The sequence below is a fragment of the Leptonychotes weddellii genome, chromosome X (genome assembly GCF_054177405.1).
Source record: "Leptonychotes weddellii isolate Sample4059 chromosome X, ASM5417740v2, whole genome shotgun sequence".
Classification (NCBI taxonomy): Eukaryota; Metazoa; Chordata; class Mammalia; order Carnivora; family Phocidae; genus Leptonychotes; species Leptonychotes weddellii.
This window is the reverse complement of record NC_138385.1, coordinates 75,532,551-75,544,125: the sequence shown is the minus strand read 5'-3', so window position 1 is coordinate 75,544,125 and position 11,575 is coordinate 75,532,551. Positions and strand designations below refer to the sequence as shown.

Below are 11,575 nucleotides of genomic sequence, written 5' to 3'. Positions count from 1 at the left end.
TAAGAGCCATCAGCTCTGCCCAAGTAATGCCTGCAGAATCCGGCCCCTCCGCTGCACCTCTAGTTTCTGTCCTTTTTCCATTCTCACACGGCTGTGACAGCCTCTTGCTAGTCTCCTGCTAGTTTCCAGCCTCCAACTACCATGAGTTAACTTTCTAAAAGCCACATCGGATCGATTCGATTTACTCTTTCTTGCTTAAAAACACCTGTTGGCTCCCCACTGCTTTTTGGGAACAAAGCCCAAGCCCCTTGGAGCAGCATAGCAAACCTTTCAAAATACGGCTCCAAGCTCACGGGACCCTCCCTCCTACACTTGCCTTGTCACTGCTCCGGCCCCGCTATTCTTTCATACCTCTGCAAGTGCTGCTCCTTTGGCCAACAACAGCCTTCTGTTCTTGCCAGTTTGCCACACGCTTGTGTGATTCTGCTAGTCCTGGCTCAACGGCATCTTCTTGGCAAGGTCTTTTTTTTGCAATCCCCCCTGACCTGCCGAGAACCTCCTGAGCCTTTGTTCGGAATCCTGCTGTAGCCCTTACCGTGTTGGTCCATTCTGTGCACACATTAGGCACTCAACTGTTTGCTGATTGAGTGAAAATATTTGTGGAGAGGTAATATCGGTCTGTGCCAAAAGCATACTCATTTCTGGAAACGATTTGACTTCTCAATCAGAAACATAGCTGGCTGGCTGTTAAAATGAGCGACTCTTCCTCCCTGACGCCTTTCTTTGTTTTGTTCACTCACACAAAGCATATGATACCTTTTCTTTTCTTTTTTTTTTTTTTACCTCTTCAGGCAACACGTCTTGTTCTTGTGCTTGAAGATAGATCTCTTGAAGTTTTTCCTTTAGTAATTCCATTTCTATTTCGTTGACTTGGCTCTCACTCAGGTAAACTCCTGTTTCATATTCACACCCATCTCGCTGATCTTCGGCGGGGATGTGAACAGCCCAGTCAGATGTCAGCAGCTGTTGGATTACCGAACAGATGTGTGAATGATGGAATGGAAAAGATGCTCCACTGGGTTGCTCAAAGAACTTGTAACTAAACATCTTTGACTGGATCCACTTTAGCAACATCCTGTGGCCACAGAAAAGCTTCTCAAGCCCAGCACAATTATGGATTTCATATCAACATTTTCCCCTCTGCTTACATTCTAAAATTTCATTTAAATCTAACAAACTTCAACTTTTAATGAGTGGCTGCAGTTGTCTTTTCCCCCTTAATTCTTTATGCCAGAACTGTTAAATCTGATTTTTACCTGTTCTATTCTGGTGTATGTTGCCACAATCTCTGGAATATTCTTGAATTCATTCAGGAAATTTTGGATCTTCATCTGAAAATCTCGAAGCCACAGAGAAGACACTTTCATCTCTGAAGAATGCATGATTTCGTTACGACACTTAATCACCTACCGAAAGGCCAAAAAGGATAGAAGGTTTCAAAGTCAAACGATGGGGTAAACAAGAGATTTTGTAGTTCTGAAGAAAAATTACAGAGGCGCCTGGGTGGCTCAGTTGGTTAAGTGTCTGCTTGGGCTCAGGTCATGATCCCGGGGTCCTGGGATCGAGCCCCACACCGGGCTCCCTGCTCAGTGGGGGGGGGGGGGTCTGCTTCTCCCTCTCCCTCTGCCTGCCGCTCCCCCTGCTTGTGCTCGTTCTCTCTCTCTCTTCCTCTCAAATAAATAAAATCTTTAAAAAAAAGAGCTATGCCACATGACATATGTCAAATGGAATAAAAAAAAGAAAAGAAAAACTGCAGAAAGGCTTTGTTAATTACAAAATCCACAAGCGTGGCCTATAGGTGCTACCAGGGCTTGAGGGGATGTTCGACCGCTTGCTACTTGGGAGTCATTGGAATAAGAAATACAATCAAGCCTACAACTACTGTTAGCTCTTGAAATCTTGTGACTGGCTGGTTAACTCTTACACAATCCCTCAAATCTCTTAACTTAAAACCACCTGCTAAAGAGCAAGAGTATTGGTTTCTGGCTCTGGGTACACCCAAAGGCTGAAGCAGACAATACGAAAATCTTTTAAATATTGTTGGAGCTCCAGGAAGCTGGGTCAAGGGGTTAAATATATATCATGGGGCTTGAACTCACGACCCCAAGACAAAGACCTGAGCTGAAATCAAGAGTCGGACGTTTAACCGACTGAGCCACCCAGGCGCCGCATGTCTCATATATTAATATATAATTCACAAAGTCTTCGACATTCTTGGTTAAAAGATACAAAGGGGTCAACTTGGTACTGTGACAGTTTTTGCCTCTGCTGATACTAAGCAAGATTCTCAGTCCTTTCAGCTGCTGGTATGCCAGTAAAATACACATGCATTTCTCTGCATGTTATATATAATCCAGATATGTTATATACTCTTTTTGATGACTCTCAGAGTAATAAATGTGCAAGAGCTGTTCTCTGGTGAAACAGAGAAAGTCTAAATCCCCCAGAGGAAATCTGACAAGCATCGTGATCTATTCTGACATTGTCCATTAGTGTTTATATTTCCTTCAGTTCTGTGTACCTTGGTCTTGCAATTGTCTAGCCAAAGAGATGCAGAAGGGCAGGATTCAGATGCTGGCATATGATGGACAGAGTGATGCACTGCTTTTCTATTTTTTTTTTTTTAATATAGAAGATTACTTTGCTTCTGTTTATGGCATACCAGGGAAGAGAAATTTGTGATTTATCTATTTTAGTAGCAAACAGTATAAGATCAAGGTGCTGGGAAACCTCAGTGAGGGAGAACTAAGGGGTCAATCTCCTGCCTGCATTTGCATGGGGCTTCTCGGACATATAGAAGGCGCGTGCACCGTGAGCCCCGCTAGCCCACTTAGTGACGCCAACCTTGAACCAAAGCTTAACGTTCCTTGCACACCACTGTTTTGGGGCCAGCCTGTGTGCTATGTGTGCACGGCTGCTTTGGCACCACAGGGTGCGTCTCTCAGCTGGTCTTCACAGTACCGACCCGACTGACCCTCACTGTATGGTTTTAAATCCGCCGGCTCTTACCTCTGTGACTTTCTTTCGATCAACCGTGAAGTGATCGCAGGAATTGATGAGACTTAAAAGAGCAACGGCATCACATTCCTCAGGGCTGGTTTTGTCTGCCAGTCCTCGGGGCATGAAGGCCTACGATAGGGGACGCACAAGGGACACCTGAGTCTCCTCCAACCCTAGGAGCTAGAGGGGCAGGTGTCATTTGCCCGCTTCCCAAATGATGACTGAAATTCTCTTACTGAGGTTTCGAGGTCGAGTCTTGTGAGTCCAAAATGTAAGTTCCGGAACTGGTGTCAGAGCTAAGCCTTGGCCAAGGGTGGTAACCGAAGGGCTGCTCTGCCTGTCCCCTCTGCTATCGGAAATACTTAAACACTCAACAGAACTGATTTCCTGTCCTTTCCTAATGGTGTAGAAGCAGGCTGCACGGGTAGGAAGCACTGAAGTTTCAGTGGCTGAGTTGTGGAGAAGATTTGAAATTTAAAAATAATAGTTACTCCCAAATGGGCACTTTAAAGATGACTTAAGCAAGGGGTGCCTGGGTGGCTCAGTCGTTAAGCGTCTGCCTTCGGCTCAGGTCATGATCCCAGGGTCCCGGGATGGAGCCCCGTGTCGGGCTCCCTGCTCCACGGGGAGCCTGCTTCTCCCTCTGCCTCTGCTGCTCCCCCTGCTTGTGCGTTCTCAAATAAATAAATAAAATCTTTTTTAAAAAAATAAAGATGACTCGAGCAAGTTCGTGTGGTAGCATAAAGTTAAGAGCCTGGGCTTTGCAGTGTGACACAGCTGGGTTCAAATTCCAGGTCTGCCACTTGCCAACTGTGTGACCCTGGGCAAGTTACTTACCCTCAGATTCCTCATCGGTAAGTAGGGGATAAGTGTCCTCATCCACCTCGAAGGACATCGTGAGAATTAAATGAGTTAATGCAGGGGATGCACTTGCAAGGTGCCTGGCAAATGGTAAACCAAGAGGCCGTAAATGTTGGCAATTATTATGTTGATGGTGCAAGGTGAGCATGACCTTCCCAGGAGTTACAGATGAGTCCTAGGGTTTGAGATGCTCAATATATCAGAAGGGCCTTGTTCTAGCATGATCTTGCCTTTTGTAGGATTTTAAGGCAGGGACCCCCAAAATGGTGTCACCACAAGGCTTGGGTGTGTTTCTTTCCTGAAATAGTCCCAAATTTACACCTGAATGCAAAAACTTTACCAAGCTCGGAAGCTCACCAGTACATTCCTGCCAAGGGACTAGAAAAGATGACATATGAAGATTGCTTGCAATAAGAATTCTAAAGAGACCTGTTCCCTTGAAAAGAAACACATCTCAGCAGGCAAGCAACCACAATGCTCCCTACAGTGCTGCTTGTAATGGTATTCCAAAAAGGGCTATGGTCAGGGCTCACACCCCCCAAGGAGAGTCAGGGCTACGTTCCTCACAGCGGTGGAATCCTCTGCTGGAGCCTCTCATAATTAAGAAGAACTTTGTAGGGGCGCCTGGGGGGCTCAGTCGGTTGGGCGTCTGCCTTTGGCTCAGGTCATGATCTCAGGGTCCTCAGATCGAATCCCGTACCGGGCTCCCTGCTCAGCGGGGCATCTGCTTCTCCCTCTCCCTCTGCCCCACCCCCTCGTGCTCTCTCATGCACTCTCTCTCAAATAAATAAAATCTTAAAAAAAAAAAGAACTTTGTATGCATGAATGGCCCATATCAGAAGGTACAGTAGCCAGTACCATCACTCTTTCCATGTCTTAACAGCCACTGACATGCTGAGCCTCTGAAAGTCTATGATGCATGCTATGATTTTTTAAAAAAATTTTATTTACTTATTTATTTAGAGAGAGCACACCAGCAGGGGGAGGGGCAGAAGGAGAGGGAGAGAGAGAATCCCAAGCAGACTCAGCACTGAGCACGGAGCCCGACGCGGGGTTCAATCAAATGACCCCGAGATCATGACCTGAGCCAAAATCAAGAATCGGAGGCCCAACCGACTGAGCCACCCAGGCGCCCATGGATGCTATGATGTTAACACACAAGTTAACTCCTGTATCACAGCCAAACTAATGCAATGAAACTGAAGGAAAAAAAATTTACTTCAGCTCCTGCTGGGAGGATGATCCCAAAGTTAGAGGGGTCTTAGGTGCCACAAAACCAGGCATAGTTTTTCTTTTCCATGACAAGGTATGTCCTGCACCTGGCCTTTTCTCACCAATACAGACCTGTTTTTTCCACACTCACATTTCATTCTTGCAATTATTCCCTTTCTTCCGAACTAGAAGCCGACAGGGAGGCTCTGCTGCCTCCTTGCCACCGAAAGGAGTTTCTTAAAATGGTATCATGTGCCACTGTGTTCCAGATGTCAAATGCACAGCAGTGGGAAACATATGTTACTGCGTCCCATTACCCTCTCCTGCCTCTTCAGTGAGTAGGAGGAGATGAGGCTGCAGAAACAAACAGGGGCCAGATCACGCTGGGCCTTACTGGCCCTGGAAAGGAGTTTGGAGTTTATTCTAAGGACATCAGGGGGCACTTGGGTGGCTCAGTTGTTAAGTGTCTGCCTTCGGCTCAGGTGGTCCTGGGATCGAGCCCCGCATCAGGCTCCCTGCTCTTTGGGAAACCTGCTTCTCCCTCTCCCACTCCCCCTGCTTGTGTTCCCTCTCTCTCTCTCTGTGTCTCTCTCTGTCAAATAAATAAATAAAATCTTAAGAAAAAAAATTTTTAAAAAAGGACATCAGGAAGCCAGCCAAGGGTTTTACGCAAGGGAAGCTAATTTAAAACTAAATCTAATTCCCCCTTGAAGACCACACATCCTGCTGTGTGGAGAACCGACCAGAAGCGACCGGAGGCAACCAGAGCAGTGGCAGAGGTGGCCGGGCGGGAGGCTGTCGCCAGAGGCCAGGCAGGAGGCAGAGAGAAGGAATCCAAAACTGGTTTGCAGGTGTAAACAAGGGGGCGGTGAGCGGGAGAGATGAAGCGAGGGTGGTTGTAGGTCGTGGCTGCTGGGGCACAGCCGTGGGTTTGGGGAGTAGAGATGACGAATCCTGCTTGAGAAATAAACTCAAAAGTGCCCAGGCGGGAATAAGGAAAGGGGTGGAGCACACAGCTGGAGAGGGGCACCTGGAGCTCAGAAGAGAGGGCAGGGCTGGAGGGACAAATTGGGGAGCCATCAGCATGAGTGTAGTATTTAATGGTCAATTCCATGGGCCAGGGCAGTGTGGCCAGAGCAGAAGAGGGGGACAGAAGAGGCCTGAGAAAGGCCGGCCGAGGACGGGAAGGAGGCTGAAGAGGAGGAGCCCGTGCGGGGATAATGACGTCACAAAGCCACGGGTGTTTCAAGAAGAGGGGCCAGTCATGCCAAATGCCTGAGAGGAAGGAAGAGGAGGCTGGAGAACTGAAGGTCACGCATGCCCGACACGACAGACGCGGTGGGCTGGCAGGGGCAGAAGCCAGGCTGGAATGGGTTGAAGAGTCACCGGCAGCTGAGGAAGAGAGAGCAGGCATAAAACCCTTTCTGAGAAGCTCCACTGGGTACGGGTATGGGAGGCAGATACAGAAATGGGGAGAGAGCTGGAGGGAATGGCTCAAGGGAAGCTTTTCTTTCTGTTTAAATTTTATTTTCCAAATATTTATTCAAGGGTTTTTTTTTAAAACGGCTTGAAATATAATCTACATACCATATAATTCACCCCTTTGAAGCATAGTTTTTTTTTTAAGATTTTATTTATTTGAGAGAGAGAGAGCGTGTGTGTATGAGCAGGGGGAGGGGCAGAGGCAAAGGGAGAAGCAGACTCCCCGCTGAGCAGGGAGCTCCATGTGGAACTCGATCCCAGGACCCTGGGATCATGACCTGAGCCGAAGGCAGACGCTTAACTGACTGAGCCACCCAGGCACCCCTGAAGCATACAGTTCTTTGGGACAAAGTGAGTGGATCTTGAGGGCACTGTGTTTGGTGAAACAAGTCAAACAGAGAAAGACAAATACTGTATGATCTCACTTCTCTGTGGAATCTAAAACAAAATGAAACAAAACCTCAAGCTCATAGATACTGAGAACAGATCAGTGGTTGTCAGAGGTGGGGGTGGGCAAAATGGGTGAAGGGAGTCGAAAGGTACAAACTTCCAATTATAAAATACGTTAAGTCATGGGGATGTAATGTACAGCACAGTGACTATAGTTAGTAATACTGTATTGCATATTTGAAAGCTGCTGAAACAGATCTTAAAAATTCTCATCACAAGAAAAAAAACTTTTTGTAACTATGTATAGTGATGTGGCATCATTTCTCAATATATACTCATATCAAACCTTTATGATGTACATCTAAAACTGATACAATGTTATATGTCAGTTATACCTCAATAAAAAAAAAATGTACAGTTCAGTGGTTTTGAGTATATTCACAGGGTTGTGCCACCATCACCAGTCGATTTTAGAACATGTTCATCACCCCAAAAAGAAGCCCTCTACCTCCATTAGCTATTATCTCCCTCTTACCCCCAGGCCCTGGCAACCACTCATCTCTGTCTCTATAGATCTGCCCATTCTGGATATTTCATAGAAATGGAATCATATATGACTGGCTTCTTTAATTTAGCATAATGTTTTCAAGGTTCATCCAATGTCCTAGCATGTATTAGTACTTCATTCCCTTTTTTTTTTTTTTAAAGATTTTATTTATTTGAGAGAGAGAGAGAGAGAGAACATGAGCAGGGGGAGGGACAGAGGGAGAAGCAGACTCCTGCTGAGCAGGGAGCCTGATATGGGGGCTTGATCCCAGGACCCTGAGATCATGACCTGAGACAAAGGCAGCCGCTTCACCGACTGAGCCACCCCGGTGCCCTTTTTTTTTTTTTTTTTTTTTTTAAGATTTTTATTTATTTTAGAGGGGGGGCAGAGGGAGAGGGAGAGAGAATCCCAGGCAGACTCCCTGCTGGGCTCAGAGCCGGATGCAGGGCTCGATCCCAGCACCCTGAGATCACCACCTGAGCCGAAATCAAGAGTCAGACGCCCAACCGACTGAGCCACCCAGGCTCCCCAGTTCATTCCTTCTCATGGCTAAATGACATCTCATTGTATGGACAGGCCACATTTTGCTCATCCATTCATCGGGTGATGGACATTTATGTTGTTTGCACCTTTTGGCTGTCATGAATAGTGCTGCTATGAACACTCATGCAGCACAGGTTCTTGTGTGGATGTGTATTTTCATTTCATTGGCTACAAACCTAGAAGTGGAACTGCTATGTCATATAGTAACCCTGTGTTTAATCTTGTCTTTTAAAAAAAAAAAAACTGAATAAACCGAGGCGATATTAAAGCTATCTGTATGGTGATGGGAATAAACTGCGAGGGAGACAGAGTGGATACCTGAGGCCTGAAAGTCTGTGGGCAGGTGGGAGGGGATATGGTCCGACCTACAAGTGGAGGGCCAAGGTGGTAAGAGAGACACCCTTCCTCCTCTGTGGCAGAAGGAAGAAGATGGTGCACATGGAGGTAGGTTCGCAGGTCTGGTAAAAAGATGAGGAAGCATGTATGTGGGGGCATGCATCAACTGCAGGGAAAATGCACGGAGTCAGCAGCTGGGAATGAGGGTGGAGGAATCGGAGCTTGGCGAGGGAAAGACAGCAACAGCTGTCCCCAGGAACAGGAGCCCTCTACAGAGCCGCGGCCAGATCACTGGGGCACAGGATCAAGAACTAAAAGTGAAACCAGTCAGTTCCCTTGTGAGATTCTTCCCCTGAGCACAAGTAGGTGATGGTGTCATCAGGGCTGCCGTTGGGCCGTGCAAGTTCAGAGAAAGGAGGAAAAAAAGGAGGATGTGGTTGGAAAACATAAACACCGGGGTTGGACTAGAAGGTCTGTGGGTGACAGCAGCAAAAAGGGGCATGGGCAGGGGACATGGGCTTCGAGAGGATTCTAAGGGTATGAAAGCAGCAACAAAGACCAAACAGGTGAGGGACAGTCACAGTAAAGGGCAGAATTTTAAGTTTCTTTCTTTTGTAGGTAAAAGTAAGCGTTGGCAATTCTATGGTGGCAACAACAACAAAAACAAAAAAAATTGGGATGAGGGTGTAGATGCGGTGGGTTTATGGGTCCACGATAGCCACAAGTCTGTGGCCACTGCTCAAGTCCAACTTCCTCATTTTTGAGGTTTAGGGAACAGAGGCTGGCCTAAGGTCACACAACAGCAGCAGAGCTGGGACTCTGATCCCTGCTTCCAAGGCACCAACCCTGTGCCTGTTGCTAATCAGCATGTAGACGGACTACAAAAGTTAATGTGTGTTAGGAGGTGACTTTGCCTTGCCCTACCCCTTACTGGGCTTCTGGAAAACATTTAAAAAAAAAAAAAAATCCCCAACTGGCCCAGCTGGCAAGTCAGAGTGGCAAGATCTAAAAGCCTTCTATCTGGCTGCCCACTCCACCCGACCTCCCCAAAGTTTTATTCCTTACCTGGCCACTTAAAGTCCTTTCTGTTTTAGCTCTAACTTCCCTTGGCTTCCTCTGCCATCCTGATGGCACCCTACAGCCAAAATGAGCTACTCAGGGAGCCTACACTCAAAAACCCTTATGTGTTTCTCCCTCTGGGCCTGTGCTCATGATGCTCGCTCTACATCTTGGGTCAGCGTCTCTTGTTGAAATCTTTGCTACAGCTGTCCAAGCAGGGGTAGCAAACTTAAATGCCTTGTTAGAAGTAAAAGAAGCAAGCTTCTACTTCGCTAAGCTAGATCGGATCCAGACAGCAGCTCTGAACCGCCTGGACACTAGACCCTAGATCAAACACCCATTCCTCTCTTTCTATCTTTGCATCTGTTTATGGGGTTCCGGGCTCCAGGTGACCGGCTGCCTGGTGGGTCACCTCCTACCCTCCTGAGCAGGTGCTTACCTTGGCCACCTCCCAGGCGTCGACGGGCCAGCGGCCCGGCCGGCAGTTTCCCCAGTGGACGTCTCCATTCCTGTTGGTGTGGTGTTTCAAAATCTCCCGTTTCCACTCTGCGCAAACCTGACACTGAGGCTGAAACTACAGGGGGCGGGGGTGAGAAGGGGCCCGGGAGGGAGGGGCGGCGTCTTGGGCAAGTCACCCCGGAGCGTTGCGGTCCGCCCCGCCCCAGGAAGGGCTCGGGACCCTACGCTCGGGGACCAGGACGGGAGACGCTGGGGCCAGGGGCTCACCTGGCGGGCGTGCGGGTTACACCGAGAGCCGCTGCGGCAGGCGGCGCGGGGGCCCAGGCTGGGGGCGGCGGCGAGCAAGCCGCGGTGGAAGGCGAGCACCTCGCGGGCGACGAAGCCCTGCAGGCAGCCGCGCAGCAGCAGCAGGCAGTGGCCCGCCTTCACCCAGTTCTTGTACTCCGCGCAGTTGAGGCGCGCGGCCAGTTCTGACAGCACCATGTCCCGCTCGGGCCCGGGAGGGTACGGGACCACGGGCGAGAGGCGGGGCGAGCGGCAGTGCGCAGACGCGGACGTCTGGGCGGTGCCGCCGGCCCCGCCCGGAGCCCGCCCCTACGTGCAGGGCGAAGGGCGGGGCCAGAGCTCTCCGCATTGCGCCCTGGATCCCGGGGCGGAGCCTTCTGGCTTCAAGGGTACGCCTTCCCCACCCGTGTTAGGTGACAGCAGATGTGTAATTCCTTTATCCCGTGCTTGCCCAGAGAACTTGTACCTGAAACTCTTAACGCCCTCTTGTCTGTTCCCCCAAACTGAGACCCTGCCAGTCCCCGATTCGACTCCCTCTCCTGCTGTCTGTGCTCTTTTATTGTAAAAACACAGAAGATGCTCAACGCACACTTTTTGAATTACGTTATGTTCCTTGCATTATACAATTCTATAAAGTTTATTTTATCCCTAAGCCCAACAGATTGGCTGTAGCAAGTAAGGGTATTAGTGCAGTGTGCACGCATCTACCATGCGTCTGCAGTGCCAAGGTGACACAAAGCTCAAAAACATCCGCCATTGGGCCATCTAGCAGAAGCGAACAGGACGACGCATCCCCTGGATTCTGTGGAGGGCTGCACCGCCCGGAGCCGGATAAGGGCTTCTTCCACTATGGTCCTGAAGAATCCAGCTTAGATCATTATTTAATACTCTTGGTTATAATTAGTGCTTCTTACATAAGGCAGTCTTAGTTAACTTCCAAGTAAGTGCCATGAGCATCAGAAGGCAATGGACTGTCAGCTCTGTATGACAAGAGGTCCTCTCAGTTTTAGTTGCGTTTTAGTGAGCTTCTTGAGCTTGGAAGAGTGTTAAAATTGTGTGTAGTCAAAGGGCTCTGGGGGAAGAGTCTAAACAAAACTTTCCCCTGACTTCGTGGTTAAGAGCAAAGTGGCACAAGTATGTAGGAGCTCTAGCTCTGAATTTAAAATGCCCCCTTTTAACTGTTTGATCTTAAGCAAACTTAATTTTGATATCAGCAAATTACTTCATTTCTCTGGGCCTCAGTTTACTCATCTGTAAAAGGAGGATAACAATACCTACCCCACTGAGTTGTGAGGTTTAAATACACATTGAAATACTTAGGACAGTGCCTAGCAATAGTAAGCTCTCAGTAAATATTAGCTATTATTTTTACATTGATCTAAACGTGCCCTTCCACCAATC

At 48.3% G+C, this 11,575-nt stretch overlaps 1 protein-coding gene across 2 annotated transcripts in view; it reads right to left on the bottom strand.

Annotated features, from left to right (window-relative positions):
• The window catches only part of CXHXorf38 (chromosome X CXorf38 homolog), a 21,184-nt gene extending 10,746 nt beyond the window's left edge, over positions 1 to 10,438 (bottom strand). The window contains exons 1-5 of one of the 2 annotated variants that reach the window (XM_081808982.1): positions 10,157 to 10,435; positions 9,870 to 10,004; positions 3,010 to 3,129; positions 1,257 to 1,406; positions 784 to 963 (exon numbers count right to left, since the gene is read on the bottom strand). In XM_081808982.1, the coding sequence (XP_081665108.1) occupies positions 784 to 963; positions 1,257 to 1,406; positions 3,010 to 3,129; positions 9,870 to 10,004; positions 10,157 to 10,372 (801 nt within the window). In that variant the 5' untranslated portion in view covers positions 10,373 to 10,435. Of the gene's footprint in view, positions 1 to 783; positions 964 to 1,256; positions 1,407 to 3,009; positions 3,130 to 9,869; positions 10,005 to 10,156 lie in introns of both variants that reach the window. The other variant, XM_031028463.2, reaches the window with a different exon arrangement.
• Positions 10,439 to 11,575: the final 1,137 nt, after the last annotated feature.